Below are 21,174 nucleotides of genomic sequence, written 5' to 3'. Positions count from 1 at the left end.
ATTGAGGGTGGGGCAGCTGCCTGTTATTTTGTCTTTCATGTTCTACCTTCTTAAGCTTGGCAACAGCTGTGAGTGGTTGTGCAAAGGGTGGTGCCCAGGACTGCAGCAGAGGGAGCGGCACAGGAGTCAGCTCCAATGAGTGAAGCTGTGAGCTGACTCACCTTGGTAACCCAATTCCTGACAAACACAGGGAAGTCTCTCTGAGGGGGGGAGGCTTGCAGTGCTCTGTGTTTGACAAATGGACATAAGGGATCACAGTCCACACATAGTATGTAGCCTCTGTGGGATTGTACCCCACACACGCATGCACCTTGACAGAGACCTGAGGGTTCTCTGCCTCTTTTCTTACAGCAGCACTCATAGAGCTGGCCATATGAATAAAATCTCATTGAACTGGATGAAAAATTGCATAGAGACAGACAGGACAAGACTCCAGCTATTGTAAGTGGGGGAAAGAGTCTAGGTGCTTAGTGTAGGATTCACAAGGGGACTTGGCTCCCTGCCATCCAGTGGAATTTACAACCCTGAATCAAGTGCCTTATACAATGCTCGGGGAAAGTTAGGAGCCTATTATTGTAGTGTCTAGGAGCCCCAGTCATGGACCAGGACGCCATTGTGCTAGGTGCTGTACAAACAGAGAACAAAAAGACAGTCCATGCCCCAGAGAGTTTGCAATGTAAGTATAAGACAAGGGGAAACAGATGGACACAGATGGATGGGAGTACAAGGACACAAGGAGACAATACTGGTCAGCATGAAAGGTGGTGGCCTAAGAATGGAATTCCCAAAAGCCAGCATGCTGAGTAGGGAGCTGTCTAAGCTAGCCAGTAGGAAATGCCAAGGAGAATGGTGTGACCTAAGGCAGTGGTTTTCAAACTGTGGGTTGCGACCCAGTACTGGGTCATGGCGGCTGTGGTCAGCACCGTTGACCAGGCCATTAAAAGTCCCATTGGCAGTGCTGCCCGACTAAGGCAGGCTCATCCCTACCTGTTCTGACACTGTGCTGTGCCCCAGAAGCAGCAAGCAGCAGGTCCAGCTCCTAGGTGGGGGAGGGGGCATGAGGCTACCCTGAGCACTGGCTCCACACTCCCATTGGCCAGTTCCTGCAGTGCCTGCAGGTGACAGCCACGCAGAGCTGCTTGCGTGCCTCTGCCTAGGAGCTGGACCTGCTGCTGGTCACTTCCACGGCAGGGGCATGCCTGCCTTAGCACCCTTACTACGCCGCTAACTGGGAGCCACCCAAGGTAAGCCTGTGCCCCAACCCAATACATTTTGTTTGAATATGACTGCCCTGTCCCCATCATTATCACTGCCAGTGTTTGTCACCTGCAAATTTTACCAGCAGTGATTTTATACTTTCTGCCAAATCATTAATAAAAATGTTGAATCATCTCAGACCTAGAACCAATCCCTGCAGAGCCCCACTAGAAACACCCCCATTCACTAATGATGCCCTGACCAGTCAGCCAGTTCTTAATTCACTTAATATGTGCTTTATTGATATTTATAGTGCTACTCTTTAAATCAGAATGTCATGGGGTAATAAGTAAAATGCCTTACAGAACTCTTAAGTATATTATATCTAAAGAGACAAGGTGCATGAAGTAATATCTTTTATTGGACCAGCTTCTGTTTGGTGAAAGACAGAAGATTTCAAGCTACACAGAGTCTTCAGGTCTGGGTAGGCCTGGGGATGGGGCCGAGGGGTTCGGAGTGTGTGAGGGGGCTCCGGGCTGGGGCAGGGGGCTGGGGTGTGGCCAGAAATGAGGGGTTCAGGGTGCATGAGGGGGCTCTGGGCTGGGGAAGAGGGTTGGGGTGTGTGTGGGGGTGAGGTCTCCGGCTAGGGGTGCGGGCTCTGGAGTGGGGCAGGGGATGAGGAGTTTGGGGTGCAGGAGGGGGCTCTGAGCTGGGGGGTCAAGGGGTTTGGAGTGTGGGATGGTGCTCCGGGCTGAGGCAGAGGGTTGGGGTGTGTGAGTGGGTGAGGGCTCCAGCTGGGGGTGTGGGCTCTGGGGTGGGGCTATAAATTAGGGATCCAGGATGTGTGAGAGGACTCTGGGCTGGGGAAGGGGGTTGGGGTGTGAGGGGGTGGTGTGAGCTCTGGCTGAGGTTGGGGGCTCTGGGGTGGGCCATGGATGAAGGGTTTGAGGTGCAGGAGGGGGTTCTGGGCTGGGGCAGAAGGGTTTGGAGTGTGGAAGGGGGTGAAGGCTTTGGGAGGGAGTTTAGGTGCAGGAGCGGGCTCAGGTCTGGAGCAGCGGGCTGGGATGTGGGCTCTGGGAGGGAGTTTGGGTGCAGGAGGGGGCTCAAGGTGAGGCAGGCAGTTGGTGTGTGGGAGGGGGTGCAGGCTCTGGAAGGGAGTTGGGGTGAGGGAGAGAGTTCAGGGGTGGGGAATGGAGTTCGGGATGTGGTGCAGGCTCCAGGCGGCGCTTACCTGAGGCGGTTCCCGGAAGCAGCAACATGTCCTCTGGCTCCTTGGTGCAGTGGTGGTCAGTGAGGTGCCACGTGCAACTGCCCCCACAGCTCCCATTGGATGAGGAGCCAGCGCTCAGGGCAGGAGCAGTGCGTGGAACCTCCCTGGCCTCCCCTGTGGCTAGGGGCCACAGGGATCTCCTGGCTGCTTCCAGGAGCCATCTGGACCCAGGGCAGGCAGGGAGCCTGCCTTAGCCTTGCTACGCCATGGACTGGACTTTTAATGGCCTGGTCAGCGTTGCCAGGGTCCCTTTTTGACTGGGTGTTCCACTGAAACACCAGATGCTTGGCAACCCTAAAATCTGCCACAACACTGCATATGTTATATCTACATAGTTACCATTTGCAACCAAACTTGTAATCTCATCAAAGAATGAAATCAGGTTTGTTTGACCAGACTTTTTTTTCTTTAAAACCACGTTGATGCGGAATGGAGGTTGTATTAGTATTTGGACAGGTGATGTATGTGGGGGGAGCTGGTACCCAGATGGGTTATGAATAGTGTGGGGGTTAGTACCAGAGAGGTGATGCGGGAGATGGTTATACCTGGATGGACGACGGGGCTGGGGGGCTGGTACCTGGATGGGGGATGTTGGGGATAATTGGTCTGGAGAAGTGGTACCTCGATGGGGGATGATAGAGATGGCTATACTTGCACGGGCAATGACAGGAATGGGGGAAGTTGATACTTGCCTGGGCATTGCAGATGAGAGGGGAGGGGAACAGACCTCTGCATGGGCATTGGTGGGGGAGGAATGGGGTGGCTGGCATCTGCATGGGTGTTGCAGGAGTGGGATGGTGGGTTTAACACCTGCATGGGCATTGGGGGAGGGTGGGAATGGGGTGGTTGGGACCTGCACAGGCTGGGGGGGGGGGGGTTGACACCTGCAGGGGCATGGGGGGAGGGGGGAAAATGGGGTGGTTAGTACCTGCATGGGCATTAGAGGAGGGGGAAAATAGAGTGGTTAGTAGCTGCATGGGCACTGGGGGGAAATGGGGTAGTTGGCACCTGCATGGTCATGGGGTGGGTTGACACCTGCATGGGCATTGGGGGGGGGAGGGAGGAAATAGGATGGTTGGCACCTGCATGGGTGTTGCAGGAGTGGGAAATCTGTGCTGGGGGGGGGGAGAGGGATCGTTACCTGCACGGGCGGAAGGGGAGGGGTACCGGAGCGCCCATTGGTGGAGCCGGGGAATGATAGCGGGGGGTTGGGGAGAGAGGGGCTGGTACCGGAGCGGCCATTGGTGGAGCCGGGGAATCCTGGAGGCGGGGGAGGAAAGAGAGGGGTGGTACCGGAGCGCGGATTGGTGGAGCCCGGAAGACTGGCGGGGGGGAGAGAGGGGCTGGTACCGGAGCGCGGATTGGTGGAGCCGGGGAAGCCTGACCAGGGGTCCTGACGCTAAAGGCAGTGGGCGGGGTTCTGATCTCACTTCAACAACTGGGGCGTGACGTGTGGGGTTCAGACCCGCCTTTTCAATTCCGGACGGGAACGGGCGCGCTTCCGGCGTCGCCGTTGCCGGGTGACGGTTGGGGCGGAGGCCGAGCGCTCATGCGGGCAACCCCAGGACAGCAGGTCGGGGCCCGCGGCGCTGGCAGGGTAGGTCAGACGCGGGGAAGCGGGAGGTCGGTGGGGAGTCAGTGCCGGGCAAGGACCATGGGCACGTCGGTATTTGTCTCCCCAGGCCGGAGCGGAAAGCCCATTGGTACCTATAAGGACCTCTCGGGTTGGCGGTCACTGATGTCAGCAGTTGTTTAGGATGAATGAGGTTGTACCCGATTTCTCTGCAGTTCTTCTGAGGACGTCGTTCTGGGATCTTGCCTCGGGCTGTGGGCACTACTGTAATAAAAGGATGGGTAAAGTTAAGATACTTTGGGACCCTTAATTACACTTCTGTGTTGTCAAATGTTTAAATTTAGCCTTAATTCTGAATTTTCTGGGAATTTTTAAAAGTATAGCATTCTCTGTAAGTTTTTTAAACCTCTACATTACTGATATGTATTCTTAGTCTTCATTACACTAACGGAATTTTTTCAGATGAAAATTCCCTTAGGTTCTAAACCAGTTTGAAAATGTTTTTGACAAGCGTTAGGGGACAGGGACCAAAATATCTGACACAAATGCTGAGGTTTCTTAGCACCAGAATTAACTTCTTCCCCTCATATCCATGCCACAAGTGGGCATGATACTGCAGACACACTCAAGTAATCCTATTGAATTTATTGGGGCTACTCACATGCATTGACATTTCCAGGACCAAAGGAGTTGCTGTCTCTTGGCTGGTGCAAAACTGAGCTGATTAGTGCTTTGAAGTTAATAAGAAACCTGCTGGCCTCTATTCTGTTTCAGGGAAATGAGTGACAGGAAAGCAGCAGGAAAAGCTGCAGCTCAGAAAGGTTCCAAACCAGCTTCACTGGTGAAGAAATCAGAAACGGCATCTAGAAAACCAGGTAGAGTTGTGGTGAGGGAATCCTGGTTCTGTGTCTTTTGTTGTCTTTCAGCCTGCTGCATCATCATCAGTTTGGGAGTTACAGGTAGGGAGTGTGGTTTCTTTCCATTTAGGTACAGTGCTACCCCATGCAGCAGATGTGGCCAACAATGGAACAGTCATCATGACCTGTGGTGGATGTGCTTTGTTTTCCTGCATGCCGGAAGACAGCAAAGATTTCTGATATAGGAATTGTAAGTTGGTGGCCATGCTGGCGGAGAAGATATATGATCTGGAATCACCAGTATCAATGCTGCATATTAACTGAGATGGAAAAGACTTATTGGACAACAAGATTTGGGAATTGTTTCCACCAATTCTACTGGGGAAGGCTTGGTGAAGAAGGAACATAAAAGTGTAGAAACTGAAGATGATGATTGGCAATTTGCAAACAACAGAGGAAAGAGAAACAGAAGGTATTCAACTCTTTTAGAAGTATTGAATTGCAATACTCAATGAGGCAACTAAAGAAGAAATAGAACAAAGTTACAGGAGGTAGCTGGTTGCTTCTTACTGGCAAGGATGTCCAAGAAGTTTTTAACTGTTCTAAAATGACAACCATTATCAATGATTCCATATTAAGGAGAATGAACAGAGAATTCACCAGGATGATGTGTAGCTTCCCTGGAACAAAGACATGAAATATAACTGTAAAATTGGATGGGGATCTGAAGTTGGTTGGCAAGTCTCCTGGTGATGATACACATTGGAATACATGATGGACAGCATCACATGGAAGTACAAAGATTATTGAAAACTTCAGAGATGTCAGCTTTTGATACTTTTATGGCTCCCATTATTTTAGTATCTGAGTACCTCACAGTCATTAATGTATTTATCCTTATAACACTTCTGGGAGGTAAAGAAATGCTTTCATCCCCATTTCACAGGTGGGGAACTGAGCGGTTAAGTGATGTGCCCGAGGTCACCCAGGATATCGTTGGTGGAGCAGGGATTTGAATACACATCTCCTAAGCTAGTGCTGTGACCTCTGGAACAAAGGCTTGTTTCTCTTGGATGTGATGTGACTTGGAATTTTTCTTCATCTCTCAGAGATCCTTTCATTCCCATAAATGAGGGACAGCAGAAGGCAGAAATTTCGTGGAGGTGCACCATTATCTATGTGGGTGATATGAAACTGAAGGCTTCAGTTGTGTGGAACGTTGGGTCACATTCCAGTGGGAGAAGGGTCTGAACAAATAGGAGTGCCAGCAACACAGAAGTAGGTGGGCTAATCTCTGTTGAAGACCAGTTGGAGCAGGTAGCAGTGTGTTAAACTAGGAATTCCAGGAGAAGATGCTAAGAAGGCAGTTGCACTACAAATGCTTAAATATATCACTCAAGTTCAAGGTATTGTGAATATATTGAGATGAGGTGGGAAAGAATGTGAAGGAGGAAAAAATTCATTTGCTTTTATACAAATGCTAGGAGTCTGGGTAGTAAAGAAGAAAAATTGTAATTTAAAATTCTCATAGATTTTTAAGGCCAAAAAGAACCACTGTGATCATCTAGTCTGACCTCCTGCATAACTCAGGCCATAGGACTTCATTGAAATACTTCCTGTTTGAACAAGAGTATATCTTTATAGAAAAATAGTCAATTTGATTTTAAAATTGTGACTGATGGAGAATCTAGCACAACCCTTGGTAAGATGTTCCAATAGTTAATTACCTTCACTGTTGTTTAAAATAAGTGTGCCTTATTTCTAGTCTGAATTTGTCTACCTTCCACTTCTAGTGGTTGAATCTTGCTATACTTTAGTCTACTAGACTGATGAGCCCATTATCAAATTTTTGTTCTCCATGTAGGTACTTACAGATTATGATCATGTCACTCCTTAACCTTCTCTTTTGTTAAGCTAAATAAATTGAGCTCCTGATACCTATGACTATAAAGTGTGTTTTCCAAACTTCTTATCAATCTCCTGGCTCTTCTTTGAACCCTCTCCAGTTTATCAACTTCTTGAAACAATTATGGATATCAGAACTAGACACAATATTCCAGTTGTGATTGCACCAGTCCCAAATACAATGGTAATATAGACTCCCTACTCAAGTTTTCCCTGGGAATTCAAGCATTGCAGTAGTCCTTTTGGCCACAGCTGTACGCTGGAAGTTCATGTACAGCTGATTGTCCATCCTCACCCCCAAATCCTTTTTAGAGTCACTGATTCCCCAGATAGTCCCCCATTCTGTAAGAATGGTCTACATTCTTTTTATAACTTTACATTTTATTGTTTTGAAACACATTGTTTTCCTGTGCCCAGTTCACCAAGCAATACAGATCCCTCTCTATTAGTGACCTGTCCCCTTCATCATTTAACACTAAACAACGTGACCTGGTATAATGAGCACTACCATACTTCATTTTTCTTTTTGTCACTTTTTTCTCAAAATGGCTTGAACATAAGAATGTCCATAGAGCAGGGTTTCTCAAACAGGGGACGCCGTTTGTGTAGGAAAAGCCCCTGGCTGGCCGGGCCAGTTTGTTTACCTGCCCTGTCTGCAGGTCCGGCCGATCGCAGCTCCCAGTGGGCGCGGTTTGCTGTCCCGGGCCAACGGGAACTGCTGGAAGTGGTGCAGGCCAAGGGACGTACTGGGAGCTTCTGTAATATGCACAAGGGGGCTCAATTAAGCTCAGCAATGAGATTGCACAGGCAACCTTAATTCTTTTATGTCCTACCATTTGACTTCGCAACTTTAATGTTCTTTTAGCATAGTATATGGGGTGTCTTTTTGTGAGTGTAATTATATATGCACTGTGCTAAGTGTTTCATATTATAGAAGGCAGGTTGAAGAAGTGAACTTTGCATGGTGGTGAGGCTTGTAGTAGTTTTTATTTCCTATGGAAGTTTGTTTAGCAGTCTTGGACCAGCTCCAGCCTCCTGCACAGGCGAGTTTACCTGTGCTGTAGACAGTTCCATTGTGCCCAAGGAGTGGATCTGTTGACTGGTGTCCCTAGCCTCTGTTTGTCAGAAGCTGGGAATGGGCAGGTGGCAGGGGATAGATCACTTGATGATTCCCTGTTCTGTTCATTCCCTCTGAAGCACCTGGCAGTGGCCACTATCGGAAGACAGGATACTGGGCTAGATGGACCTTTGGTCTATTCTAGTACATCTGTTCTTATAACTGCTGTCCTCAACCTGGAGCTTTAGGCATTCTTCTAGGTATCCTTGGATCAAACCATTGAAGGTAAGTTCTGAGACCTTAAACTTCATTTATTGTTCTATGGGAAGATATCTTATTGAGCGAAAGACAGGTTTGATGTGCTCACGATAGCCTGTGTTGCTGTGATAGGCATCTTCATTCTGTAGTAGTCAAAGTTTCCTGAGGGCTTACATCTTCATTTTCAAGTGGATCACATTGCTGTAGGCCAGCTGCAAAATAACTGAATTTGTACAACTGAGCCCAGATCATCATCTTCCAGGATGGGACACTATCCTCTGATCAAACATAGATGATAAAAACATGTTACCTTCTAAATGTTAGAGAGAGAGAAGGAGGACCCAGAGGCGGATTGTGTAAATGGGCTTCTTTATTGCAGTACTTGTTCCCCTCGACTCAGTTGTTGAGCAAGCACTGAATTAGTTACAGCATGCTCGTTTTTATCTAAGTTAATATGTAAATATCTACATTTACTACAACACTCCCCAAACCCTCACTGAGTAACAGAAATGCCCACGTAATGAATATTAATAGCTATATACTGAATATAATTATTCCCGCCCCTGATTACTGTTTACAGTATTAGCATATTCTGCAGATAACTTTTACTTTGAAAATACATTTCAGTTTGCAGGGGAGGGAGGAAGGGGCCATGACCCTGAGCTCATTTGTGTAGCTGGGAAAGGAAAGGAGAGGGAGATAACACTGCTTTACCCAAAAAGTATTCTTTTAGATCCCCATATTCCTTATGCAGCTGCGAGCTTATCAATTCTTAACAAGCAGAAGGGAACTTTATGGCAGGATGACACTTTATCAAGCAAAGAAATAGTGCATGCCTGTGCCTACTCCCTGATACCATGCCAGTACATCGTAGGTTTCCCAGGTCTCTACTTAACCCTTACATATCCCAGCACTCCCCCACTCTCTTCAAAGAAGGGCTGAGGCGCCCCTCCTTCCCACACACTGGATGGCAGGGCACTCAGGCTGGAGGCCCTGGCTCCAGTTAGCCCGATACCTTGGTCCACCAGCCATGCTAGGGGGAGAGAGAGAAGGCAGGTCATAAAAAGGATAAGCTGCTGAGTTTACAAGTATGGTTTTCAGGGAGACCCTAGGACAGCACATAATTTTAAGCACCTCATGAATGCAATTAATATGAATAACACCCCTACAACATGAGTAAGATGACCAGGAAGTGAATGAGTGTCGATTAGGCCTGTCCAAAGGGCACACATTATATCAGTCTAAGTACAATCAGCAGGCAGTTCCGTAGCTAGTTGGGTGGAAGGTACTCTTTCCTCAAAGGGCCTGGGCTTCCAAGACCTGAGTCCAGCATCCGGTCCACCACCAGAAACACTGCTTCTCCTCCTTTAATATGATTAAAATCCTGTAACACTATTTTGAAGTGTATATTTTAAATGTGTCCAGTTGTTGGCAGTTGCAGCGAGCTGCCTCTCCAGTGTTCATGGGCCCTTGTCCAGATCTTGGACACCATGAATATTTACAGAGAAACGAGGTATTGTCCAAACCAGCTCAACCACTTGATATAGAATTGGGTAATGCACTGGTTCAGTTGTCCACAGCAATGAGTTTCGTAGATCCATTTATGCACCCAAGTCCCTATGGCAGCATGCAGATTTGTGTAATTGTGCCAGATGCTGGTGCACTTGTACTCTCAGTGTTATATTTCAGAATTGTGCACACTCCCAGCAGAACACTCCATACACATTAATTGTCCACATCTGGCACAGGCCATTGGGTCTGCTTCTTTATGGCCATTGGGGAGGCGCATATTTAAATATTTTATTTTTTTTGGACAAACATTTAACTGAATTATTGTCCATTTTACATCATTTTATTCTCTCTATCTATCCCCCAGTGGTCCTCCCTTTCTTATTATTCCCATAGAGCTCATGGGGACCGCCTTAGTTGCTATCTTATTCCAAGGTACCACTGCAACTATTACCCAGGTGCTAGCCCCCAGTTCAGCATTTTGCATTCCTATACACACCTTTTCCCCTAGATTCTATACACCCAACCCTGTGGTTCCTACTGCCCATAGATCCCTTTTGCAGTGACAATTCCATGTGTATTCCTTCATCCACTAATTAAATTGTTGCTTCAACCCTTCTATGTATGTGCTGCAGTTGGGGTGTACCCGGTCCACCCACCATTCTTTGGGGTGTACCACCCATCCATGTAATGGACTGAAAGGACACATTGATGAGCTCTGGTTGCACCTGCTCCCACAGTGGCTTCCACATGCTTATCCATAAGGAATTATTTCCAGCTCCAGGCTGCGGCCAGCTTAAATCAGGATCCTTCCTGCATGGCATCTATATTAGCTGTAGGATTAGATTCTGCAAAGTGATTAAATTGTCATATTTCCAGCATTCCATGGGAGATTTTATGTCCAGTCTGGTTCGTACATAACTGCAAGCTTAGGGATTGCCCTCTATGGAGGTACCATTATGATTACACATGGTAACACCACACTTCAACTGTGGAACCCCATAACCCAAACACCGCAAGAGACCAGAGGGTTATATGCTTTTGGGGCCCTCTGTGACAAAGCACGTGTCCAGATGACTGTGCTTCCCACTGTCTTTCATTATGGTATATTTTAAGGAATACCATGCAATATATATATACTGCTGTATATCAGAGCTTAGTGTCGGAAAGGAATTCAGGAGCACTCCTAAACTGTGGTCTGAAGTGTCCAGCTATAGTTGTGTATCTTCAACCAATGGATACTGCACATTGATTGCATGATCTTCAAAGAGCTTTTTTCTGCCAGTCAGCATAATCTCTGTCTTGCCTGTGTTCAGCTTCTACCAGCTGCTCTTGTCCAAGCAGTGGGCTAGCTTAGTGCTAGCGATGATGTTGTATGTGTTGAAGGTTGGTAGAGGAGTCTGTTATCTACATATTGTGGGTTCTTGAGTCAATGCCATCTCACCAGTTTTCCCAGTAGCAGTATGCTTGAATAGGACCTAAGAGACAATTGATAATTTTGAGACTTCACAAATGAGGAGTCTGAGACAATGTTCTCTCTCATTTTTTCCATCCATGTGTGGAATGAATTTTATGTGCAGCACCAATATCAAGGAAATGTGCATCACTAGTATTAAAAAAAAAATAACAAAAAAAAACCTAGATATAATATATATATTTTTTAAAAGTTCAGAGATATGGAAGAAGAAAGAATATTAAAACAAGGGTTAATTAACAAGGTGTACTGCTTAAGACATTTGTTTAATATGAAATCAAATAAAAAGAAAATTAACACTGCCCTTGGAGTAGATGTATTTTATAATCCTTTCTAACAAGTCAAGCTAGTAAACACACCAAAATGTGGCGTACTGAAAACAACTTGTCAAGGTTTCTTTCCCCACTCTGAACATATGGGTACAAATGTGGGGACCTGCATGGACACTTCTAAGCCTAATTACTAGCTTAGATCTGATATACACTGCCACCACCCAGAATTCCAGTATCTGGGGCACTCTCTGTTCCCCCAAAACTTCGTCCCTTCCCTGGGTTGCCTTGAGGGACTTCACCAATTCCCTGGTGAACACAGATCCAAACCCCTTGGATCTTAAAACAAGGAGATATTTACCATCCCCCTCCTTTCCCCCCACCAATCCCTGGTGAGTCCAGATTCAATCCCCACTGATCTTAAACACATAGGAAAAATCAATCAGGTTCTTAAAAGAAAGCTTTTAATTAAAGAAAGAAAGGTAAAAATTATCATCTGTAAAATCAGGATGGAAATTGCTTTAAACGGGTAAATCAGATTCCTATAGACCAGAGGGCCCCCCGCCCCCGCCTTAGGTTAAGAAGTTACAGCAAACAGGGGTAAAATCCTTCCAGCAAAAAGAAACATTACAAGCTGAGAAAACCAACATAAGACACTATCCAGTTTTGACTCGCCTTGCCTGCAATTACTTACAAGTTTGAAATAGAGAGATGATTCACAAAGATTTAGAGAGCTGGATTTGATGTCACCATCCACTCTCAGTCCTGAAGCAAATGAACAAAAACAAAAAAAGACAAACAAAGAACCTTTCCTCCACCCAAAGATTTAAAAGTAAAATTTGTCCTCCATTGGTCCTCCGGGCAGGTGTCAGCCAGATTTACTGAGCTTCTTAACCCTTTACAGGTAGAAGAGACATTAACCCTTAACTATCTGTTTATGACACAGCTATGTAAATAAAACAAAGTCATGGCCATTACGTGAAAGCATAAAAAATATGCACCAGAGGCTCAATTCAATAACCTAATCCTATCATAGACCACTACATCTTCAGGGAAAGCTGCTCTTGAAATATGAAGCATCTGTCAAAACACTAGCATGCCACGGACTTTTGCGGTTCACAAAACTATCCCTCTTGCACGCATATTATCTGCACACATAGCTCAGCTTTAAGATGCTAAACAAATCTATGAGTCAACTGGAAATAGTGATGCTCTCCTTGCAAATATTAATACAATATTTTCTAAATTGGAAAGGAGATTAAAAGGCATTCACTCAGGTTTATACAATTTCTATGGGATGTCAACTCTTAAGCTGATTAATACTTCACACACATAGAACAGTAAAAATAACTAATAAAGCAACACAGACAGCAAACAAAACCATAAATAAGTGACAACACTGAAAATATGACAGGAAGTAAAACATCAAGTGGTTCGTGATGGGTATTTTAAATGAGTGTTTAGGACTCATGCTGTGTTAGTGCAACAGAACCCTGTAGAAACAGGCAAAGTTAAAGTTCTGGTTTCATATTGTGAGTGTGACCAACTCAAAAACTCAGAGTAGGCTCATTAAGTTTTTGTAAGTCCCTTAAGTAAACAGATCACATTAACACATGGTTTCGGAGCTTGCAGATAAGGTCTTCACCCTACAAAACACTTAGCACCAAACCTAGTGCTTTCTACTGACTAGTCAATGGGAGTAATCTGAAGAACCAGAACTATACCAGATAGCAAAGATATGGCCTTAATGGTTTGCAATACCTCTCCCCAAACAAATTCTAAAACTTAATGGAAACCACTTGTCTGGATTGCAGTTTTAGAATTTGTTTGGGGAGAGGGCTGGACAAGAGTTCGGCCCTAACTCCTGCACAGTAAAGTGCTGGAATTCCTTGGAAACATTTGAAAGCTGTACTGTGCCCCTGGACACTGGTGACCACCAGTGAAAATCAAGTATTCCTATTAGCCCTGGAAGACACCTACCATCCCTTAAATGACCAGGTAGTATCAGTGGCTGGGAGGGACCTCCCTAACCTTAAAGTGGTCTGTGGCAAAAAAACAAAAAATCAGAACCACATAAATACAACACCACCTTCTTCCACCATCAGCTGCTAAAATCCTCTACTCCTTCCTTGAAGATCTAGCCCCAATAAGTCATGTGTTTGTCACCTTCAGACTTGATTACTGTCACTGTACTTGGGGCTAAACATTCGAGCAACAGAGTCACCAGCTTGCTTAGAATGTAACTGCCAGCCACTGTGAGCTTAACTACTTTGTTTTCAGTTGGCTCCCAGAGGCATCTCCCTGGCCATCACAGCCAAGCTGGGGCTGGGAGAGAGGAGGCATGTTTCTCCCCAGCTGGGGGAAGGGGCCAGCTGAGTTCACCAGCCACTTCAGTCCCTTCATGCCTCAAACTCCCCCCCCTCACCCCACTACCCTTATTCCCCCCACACCACCAGCTTACATGTGCATCCTCTCCAGGGTCCAGACACCTAATTAGTGGAGCCATGCTTGTGCAGTTCCACTAATTAGGTGCACAGGCCTTGCTGCCCGCTTATGCAGCCGCCCAGGTGGACACCTTAGAGGGAACACAGGTCTGAGAGTGGAGGTGCAGTTTCCCACTACTGTTCTTTGGGTGCACCCTGCCAGGGAGGATTCAAACCATTTTTGCATATTTCTCTGGATTCCTACCATCTCCCTCAGGCGGAATAGCAGCAGCTCATGACTGACAGTGTTGTTTGCTGAAGAGAGGCCCAGGAGTATGAGAATGAATGTCTGCCTTCCGTCAACTTCAAGAGATCATTCATCAGCATCACCAATGATGTTCTGTGTTCTGGCCTGACTATTGACTTTAGTGGGATTTGTGGGCACCCAGCACTTTTGGAAGTTTTACAGATTTAGGACCTTATCTTTAGGTATCAGGTAGCCTCTGGTAAATAAAATGGCTAAAGGTTTTTGTTTTGTTTTTTTCTTCCCCTTTCCCAGCATTAGGCCAGCAAGCTCAGAGGAAAGGCACATCTAAGGAAGAGAGCAGCTCCAAGCTCCCAAGGAAATCCAGCAATAAGCAGAATGAGCCAGCCCTAATACACAGCCCACATATAGGTAGGTGCTGTATAGAGTTGTTCTGGGAGTGCTCGATCATAGTGGGTAACAGGCCTTGTCTATATATAAAGGTGCACTGGTTTAACTAAAGGTGTGATTTTTAACCCAATGTAAAACCCTGTGGGGACACTCAATACACTTGTGATCACTTACACCTTGACAATCACTAGTTTCTAATTCAGTGATCAATTAATCTTGATTGGTTGGAAAGAGGTATAATCTGGAATTACCTTCAGTTGATAATAGTTTGACAGTAGTGATGTTATGGTGGGGGTCTATTTTAGACGACCAAATCAGGAAGAGGAAGTGGATGAGTCATTCTACAAGCAGGTAACAAGATTAGTAAACACACACGAGCTAGTATTATTGGGAGATTTTAACTTCCGTGATATCTGTTGGAAGACTATTACAGAAAAACATGTGTCCTCCAAATTCTTAGCGTGTGTAGGGGACAACTTTCTGATTCAGAAAGTTGAGGAAACAACTAGAGAGTCATCTATTTTGGATCTGGTTTAGACCAACAGGAATGAATTAGTTGAGAACATGAAGGTAGTCAGGAACTTCGGAGGAAGTGACCATGATCTGATAAAATTCAAGATCCTATGGAAAGGAGAACATGAGAACAGCAAAACTAGGAGACCAAACTTCAGAAAAGCAGATTTCAGCTGAGTCAGAGAAATAATAGGCAAGATCCCATGGAAAGACCAGTTAAGAAGAAAAGGAGTTGAAGGGGGCTTGCAGTTCCTTAAAAGATGTAATCCTGGAGGTTCAACATCAAACTATTCTGATGCAGAAGAAAGATAAGAAGAGCCACAGAAGGTCAATGTGGCTGCACAATGAGATTTTTAGCTATATAAAAACTAAGGCTGTCAAATGATTAAAAAAATTAATCCTCTCTCCTTTTGTTAATAAACTTGTTTTACTTTTAATCTAAACTAGGGCTGTCAAGCAATTAAAAAAATTAATCTCAATTAATGGCGCTGTTAAACAATAGAATACCATTTATTTAAATACTTTTGACTGTTTTCTACATTTTCAAATATATTGATTTCTATTACAACAGAGAATACAAAGTGTACAGTGCTTACTTTATATTTATTTTTTATTACAAGTATTTGCACTGTAAAAAAAAATATTTTTAATTCACCTAATACAAGTATTGTGTTGCAATCTCTTTATCATGAAAGTTGAACTTACAAATGTAGAATTATGTGTGAAAAAAACTGCATTCAAAAATAAAACAATGTAAAACTTTAGAGCCTGCAAGTGCACTTAGTCCTACTTCTTGTTCAGTCAATTGCTCAGACAAACAAGTTTGTTTACACTTGAAGGAGATAATGCTGCCTGCTTCTTGTTTACAATGTCACTTGAAAGTGAGAACAGACATTGTCATGGCACTGTTTTAGCCGGCTTCGCAAGATATGTGCCAGATGTGCTAAAGATTCATATGTCCTTTCATGCTTCAGCCACCATTCCTGGGGACATATGTCCATGCTGGTAACTGGTTCTGCTCAATAACCAGCCAAAGTAATGCAGACCAACGCATGTTTATTTTCATATATGAGTCAGATGCCATCAGCAGAAGGTTGATTTTCTCTTTTGGTAGTTCGGGTTCTGTGGTTTCTGCATCAGAGTGTTGCTCTTTTAAGACTTCCGAAAGCATGCTCCACACCTCGTGCCTCTCAGATTTTGAAAGGCACTTCAAATCCTTAAATCTTGGATTGAGTACTGTAGCTGTCTTTAGAAGTCTCACATTGGTATCCTCTTTGCATTTTGTCAAATCTGCAGTGAAATGAACAACATGTGCTGGGTCATTGTCCAAGGCTGCTATAACATGAAATATATGGCAGAATGCAGGTAAAACAGAGCAGGGGACATACAGTTCTCCCCCAAGGAGTTCAGTTACAAATTTAATTAACACATTATTTTTTTAACGAGTGTTGTGAGCATGGAAACATGTCCTTTAGAATGGTGGCTGAAGCAAAGATTCATAGATTCTAGGACTGGAAGGGACATCGAGAGGTCACAGAGTCCAATCCCCTGCCCTAATGGCAGGACCAAATACTGTCTAGACCGTCCTGGATAGACATTTATCTAACCTAGTCTTAAATATCTCCAGAGATGGAGATTCCACAACCTCTCTAGGCAATTTATTCCAGTGTTTAACTACCCTGACAGTTAGGAACTTTTTCCTAATGTCCAACCTAAACTTCCCTTGTTGCAGTTTAAGCCCATTGTTTCTTGTTCTATCCTTAGAGGCTAAAATGAACAAGTTGTGTGACACCCTTTTAGATACCTGAAAACTGCTATCATGTCTCCTCTCAGTCTTCTCTTTTCCAGACTAAACAAACCCAGTTGTTTCAGCCTTCCTTCATAGGTCATGTTCTCAAGACCTTTAATCATTCTTGTTGCTCTTCTCTGGACCCTCTCCAATTTCTCCACATCTTTCTTGAAATGTGGTACCCAGAACTGGACACAATACTCCAGTTGAGGCCTAACCAGTAATAAAAAACAAAAGGGATACATCCAGGAAATGGAAGGACTGGCATGCCACCAAGGAGGTAAACATAGGAATAGCGCGAGATTGTAGGGACAAAATTGGGAAAGCCAAGGAAAGAACAAGTTACAGCTGGCAAGGAACGTTAGAGACAACAAAAAGAGGTTCTTCAGATATGTCAGACAAAAAAGAAAGATCAGGGATTGCGCAGGTCTGCTGCTCAATTGAGAAGATGAACTGGTAATGGAAGATGATAGGAAGGCAAACCTGCTCAATGGCTACTTTGCTTCAGTTTTCTCACAAAAAATAACATGACCAGATCACTAGCAAAATTACCATAGACAATAAAGGGGGAAGGATGTATATCGGGATAAGTAAATAATATATCAGAGATCTGACCAGTTTGAATGAATTCAGATCAGCAGGGCCAGATGCTATTCACCTGAAGGTACTGAAGGAATTAGCTGAAGAAATTTCAGAGCCACTGGCAATAATATGTACAAACTCATGGATAATAAGAGAGAGTCTCTCTCCAGTCTTCCAGGACAACGTAGTGCCCATCTTTAAAAAGAAGGAGCTTGGAATTATAGACCAGTGATCCTGACTTTGATACCTGGGAAGCTACTAGAGCAATGAATAATATACCTGAACTTCAGCAAGGTTTTTGACACAGTCCCACATGACATTCTGACTGGTAAACTGGAGAAATGCAGGCTTTACACAACTATCATGAAGTGGGTACTGTGACAGGGTCAGGCCAGATGGCTATAGGAGAAGGGGGAGGGATAGCTCAGTGGTTTGAGTATTGGCCTGCTAAACTCAGGGTTGTGAGTTCAGTCCTTGAGGGGGCCACTTAGGGATCTGGGGCAAAATCAGTACTTGGTCCTGCTAGTGAAGACAGGGGGCTGGACTCAATGATCCTTCAGGGTCCCTTCCAGTTCTAGGAGATAGGTATATCTCCATTAATTATTTATTAGTGTCAGGCCTTGGCTACACCTGAGTTACAGCCAATAAAGTCCCTAACAGCACTGTAACTCACTCCCCATCCACACTGGCAAGGCACATGCAGCGCTGTATCTCTGTGGCTACAGCGCTGCTTGTACTCCACCTCCCTGAGAGGAATAAAGAGTATAGCGCTACTGCTGCTGCGCTGGGGCACCAGTGTAAACAGGGAATAACCTTAGTACACCGTGACTGACCTCCAGAAGCTTCCCATAATCCTTTTAAGTGAAGGCTTCACTCTTTCTTTTGTTGTGATGCCTCTCTTTGTTTTGTTGTGAACTCCAGGCTCTGGGAGCTGCTTATCGAAAAAACAAACACAGCTACTGTTTGCTGTGAATGAGCAGAGGCAGGGGGGCTCCCTTTGGAACACCCACAGCTAGTGTTTCCTTGAGGAGAGAAGCAGCCGGTGGGTGGGGGGTCCGTTTCAGAGCGGCTGCTTATCTGGTCTGTGAGGAAAAAAGGCTGTTTGCTTTCAGTGAGTGAGAGAGGGGAGGGTCTCAGAACTTGCAAGTCAGGGTACTGACACAGTGTTGGCTCCAAAAATCCACTCTCTCTCTCCCCCACGCTCCCTGTCACACTCCACCTCACCCCCCTTTTTGAAAAGCACATTGCAACCATTTGAACGCTGGGATAACTGCCCATAATGCACCACTCCCAATGCCGCTGCAGATGCTGCAAATGTGGCCATGACAATGGGCTGGCAGCTGTCAGTGGGGACAGACTGCAGCACTTTCCCTACTCAGCTGTACGAAGACAGGTTTAACTTCCAGCGCTGTACAGCTGCAAGTGTAGCCATACCCTTAGAAGGCAGATATATTAGTTCCAGATTAAGTAGATCCCTTTTCCCCGGGTCAGGTAACAGGGGCAGTTCCAGAACAAGCAGGAACTGTGCTGGAACAATTAAGGCAGGCAGATGCGATAGGGCACCTGGAGCTCATTAAGAAGAAACTGCTTAGAATAAAGTTAGGACGGCTGGAGCTAATCAGGGCACCTCGTTTAAAAGGACCTCAGTTCACTTTTGTTATGCATGCCGAGGGCTGGACAAGAGCATGGAGCTGAGGTGATGACGGCGTATTGCTGGAGGGACTGAGGGTACAAGCGTTATCAGACCCAGTGAGAAAGTCCTGTGGTGAGGTAAGAGGTGTGGGAGGAGCATGGGGAGTAGCCGGGAGTTGTAGGCTGTTGGCCAGCTGTTTCCCGGAGTCACTCTAGGACAGCTACAGTCCACAGGCCCTGTGTAGCACCTGCCGTAGGGTGGGCCTGGTTTCCCCCCAAACTCCCAATCCTGTTTTAGCACCGGGAGGTACTTGCGATGTGGCTCTCCACCGAGGGGAAAGTCTCTGGGCTGTTTTCCCACCACATGGTGAATGTCTGAGGCGGCAAATCTGCGATAATCACAGGACCCACCAAGGTAGAGGAGAGAACTTTTCCGGTACTATTGGTTAAGCAATGCGCAACAGAGGTATTAATGGCAATGTCAGATTGAAGGAGGTCTAGTGGGGTTCAACCGGGATTGTTGGTCCTAGTGTTACTCTTTATTATAACCTGTGTAAGCATGAGAGCCATACTTAGAGCTGCTGAAATTTTGTAAGTGCGTATTTTTTAATTTCATAATCGGCCTAAGTCTTCAAATGTATTCTTATTCTTTGTTTTTTAATACAATGTTACGTTTAAGAACAGGATTGGATTTATGTGTCTTAGAGTTTGTTGCATTCGTTGTTTATTAACTATGGCAATCAGTGATTTCACTTTCTGTTTCTTTCTCCAGCTCTCCCCAGAGGGGGCGGTTTTCGAAAGCGCTGATGGTCCCACGGAAGAATTTCCCAAGTGTGACTTTCCTGGGTTCTTCAAAGGGGTGTTTCACTTGGAGTTGGTGGCAGCAGTCTGACCCATCCAAGGTCAGAGAAAAGCTTGTAACCTATGGAGTTTATACAAGTCTGGGTGGCCAGTATTATTTTTAGAAGTTCTTTGGGCCCCACTCTGCACTCAACGTGCAGAGTGGGGCGTCAGCCTTGATGTAGGTGGCAGACACTAAACTGGGAGGGAGTGGTAGAACGTTTGGGAGGGGCAGATAGGATACAGAGGGAACCTGAACAAAATAGAGGATTGGCCAAAGAATTGATGAGGTTCAACAAGGTCAAGTTGCAGAGTCCTACACTCTAGGATGAAGAATCTCATTTGCAGTGCTACGGCATAGGATGAATGGCACGGCAGTGTTCTGCGAAAAGGAGCTAGGGGTTACGTGGATGAAAAGCTCTGGATATTGAGTTGACTGTGTGCCCTTGTTGCAAGAAAGGCTAAAAGATTTTGGGCTGTATAAGATAGGCGGCAATTGCCGAGATCGAGGGATGTCTCTTCCCTCTATATGACATTTGCGAGGCCTATTCTTAGGTCCTGTGTTCGTTATTGCCCGACTACAAGAGGGATGTGAAATTGGGAAAGAGTTCAGCGGAGCGGCAACAAAAATGATTGAGGCCTGCAGCACTGACTCTATGAGGAGAGCTGAGGGCTGGATTGCAGATAACGTCCTGTGGCACCTTATAGACTAACAGCGTTTTGGAGCATGAGCTTTCATGGCTGAATACCCCTTTGTTGGATGAAGATGGATATCACCCTGACGGCTCATGCTCCAAGTCTGTTGTCATTTAAAGTGCCACAGGACTCTTCGTCTGGATTCTGTAGCAGCAAACACAGCTACCCTCTCATACAGAACTGCGATTGTGTCTGCAGAAGAGAACATAAGAAGACATGCATACGACTGGGTCAGACCAGAGTCCATCTAGCACAGTATTACCATGATTCTACCAAGAGTGGCCAATGCCAGGTGCCCCCGAGGAGGACCTAACAGGCAATGATCAATGATCTCCTTTCCTGCCATTCATCTCATCCTCTTTTTCTATGACAAACAGAGGCTAGGGCACAGTTCCTTACCATCCTGCTCATAGCCATTTATGGCACTAACCACCATGAAATTAGCCAGTTCCCTTTTAACAGCGTTTCAGTCCTGCCTTCACAAGCCTTCCTCAGGTAAGGAGTTCCACAAGTTGACTGTGGCTGCGTTGGAAAGGACAAGAACTTTTCCTTTTATTTTTTGGGTTTTTTTAGAAAAAACCGCTGGGGGCATATTAATTTCATTTGGTGCCCCTAGTTTTGTATTATGGGAATAAGTAACTATTTTTCCTTATCCTTTTCTCCACATCACTCATG

At 45.5% G+C, this 21,174-nt stretch overlaps 1 protein-coding gene across 3 annotated transcripts in view; it reads left to right on the top strand.

Moving 5' to 3' along the window:
* The first annotated feature begins 4,004 nt into the window (after nucleotides 1-4,004).
* IQANK1 (IQ motif and ankyrin repeat containing 1) overlaps nucleotides 4,005-21,174 on the top strand; it is a 160,130-nt gene continuing 142,960 nt past the window's right edge. For all 3 annotated transcript variants that reach the window (XM_075063360.1, XM_075063358.1, XM_075063359.1), the window contains exons 1-3: nucleotides 4,005-4,064; nucleotides 4,815-4,915; nucleotides 14,352-14,468. In XM_075063360.1, coding sequence (XP_074919461.1) covers nucleotides 4,819-4,915; nucleotides 14,352-14,468 — 214 coding nt within the window. In that variant the 5' untranslated portion in view covers nucleotides 4,005-4,064; nucleotides 4,815-4,818. The remainder of the gene's footprint in view (nucleotides 4,065-4,814; nucleotides 4,916-14,351; nucleotides 14,469-21,174) is intronic.

This window comes from Chelonoidis abingdonii, chromosome 2 (assembly GCF_003597395.2).
Source record: "Chelonoidis abingdonii isolate Lonesome George chromosome 2, CheloAbing_2.0, whole genome shotgun sequence".
Taxonomy (NCBI): domain Eukaryota; kingdom Metazoa; phylum Chordata; order Testudines; family Testudinidae; genus Chelonoidis; species Chelonoidis abingdonii.
The sequence above is the reverse complement of the archived record's forward strand: the minus strand, read 5'-3'. Positions and strand labels throughout refer to the sequence as shown.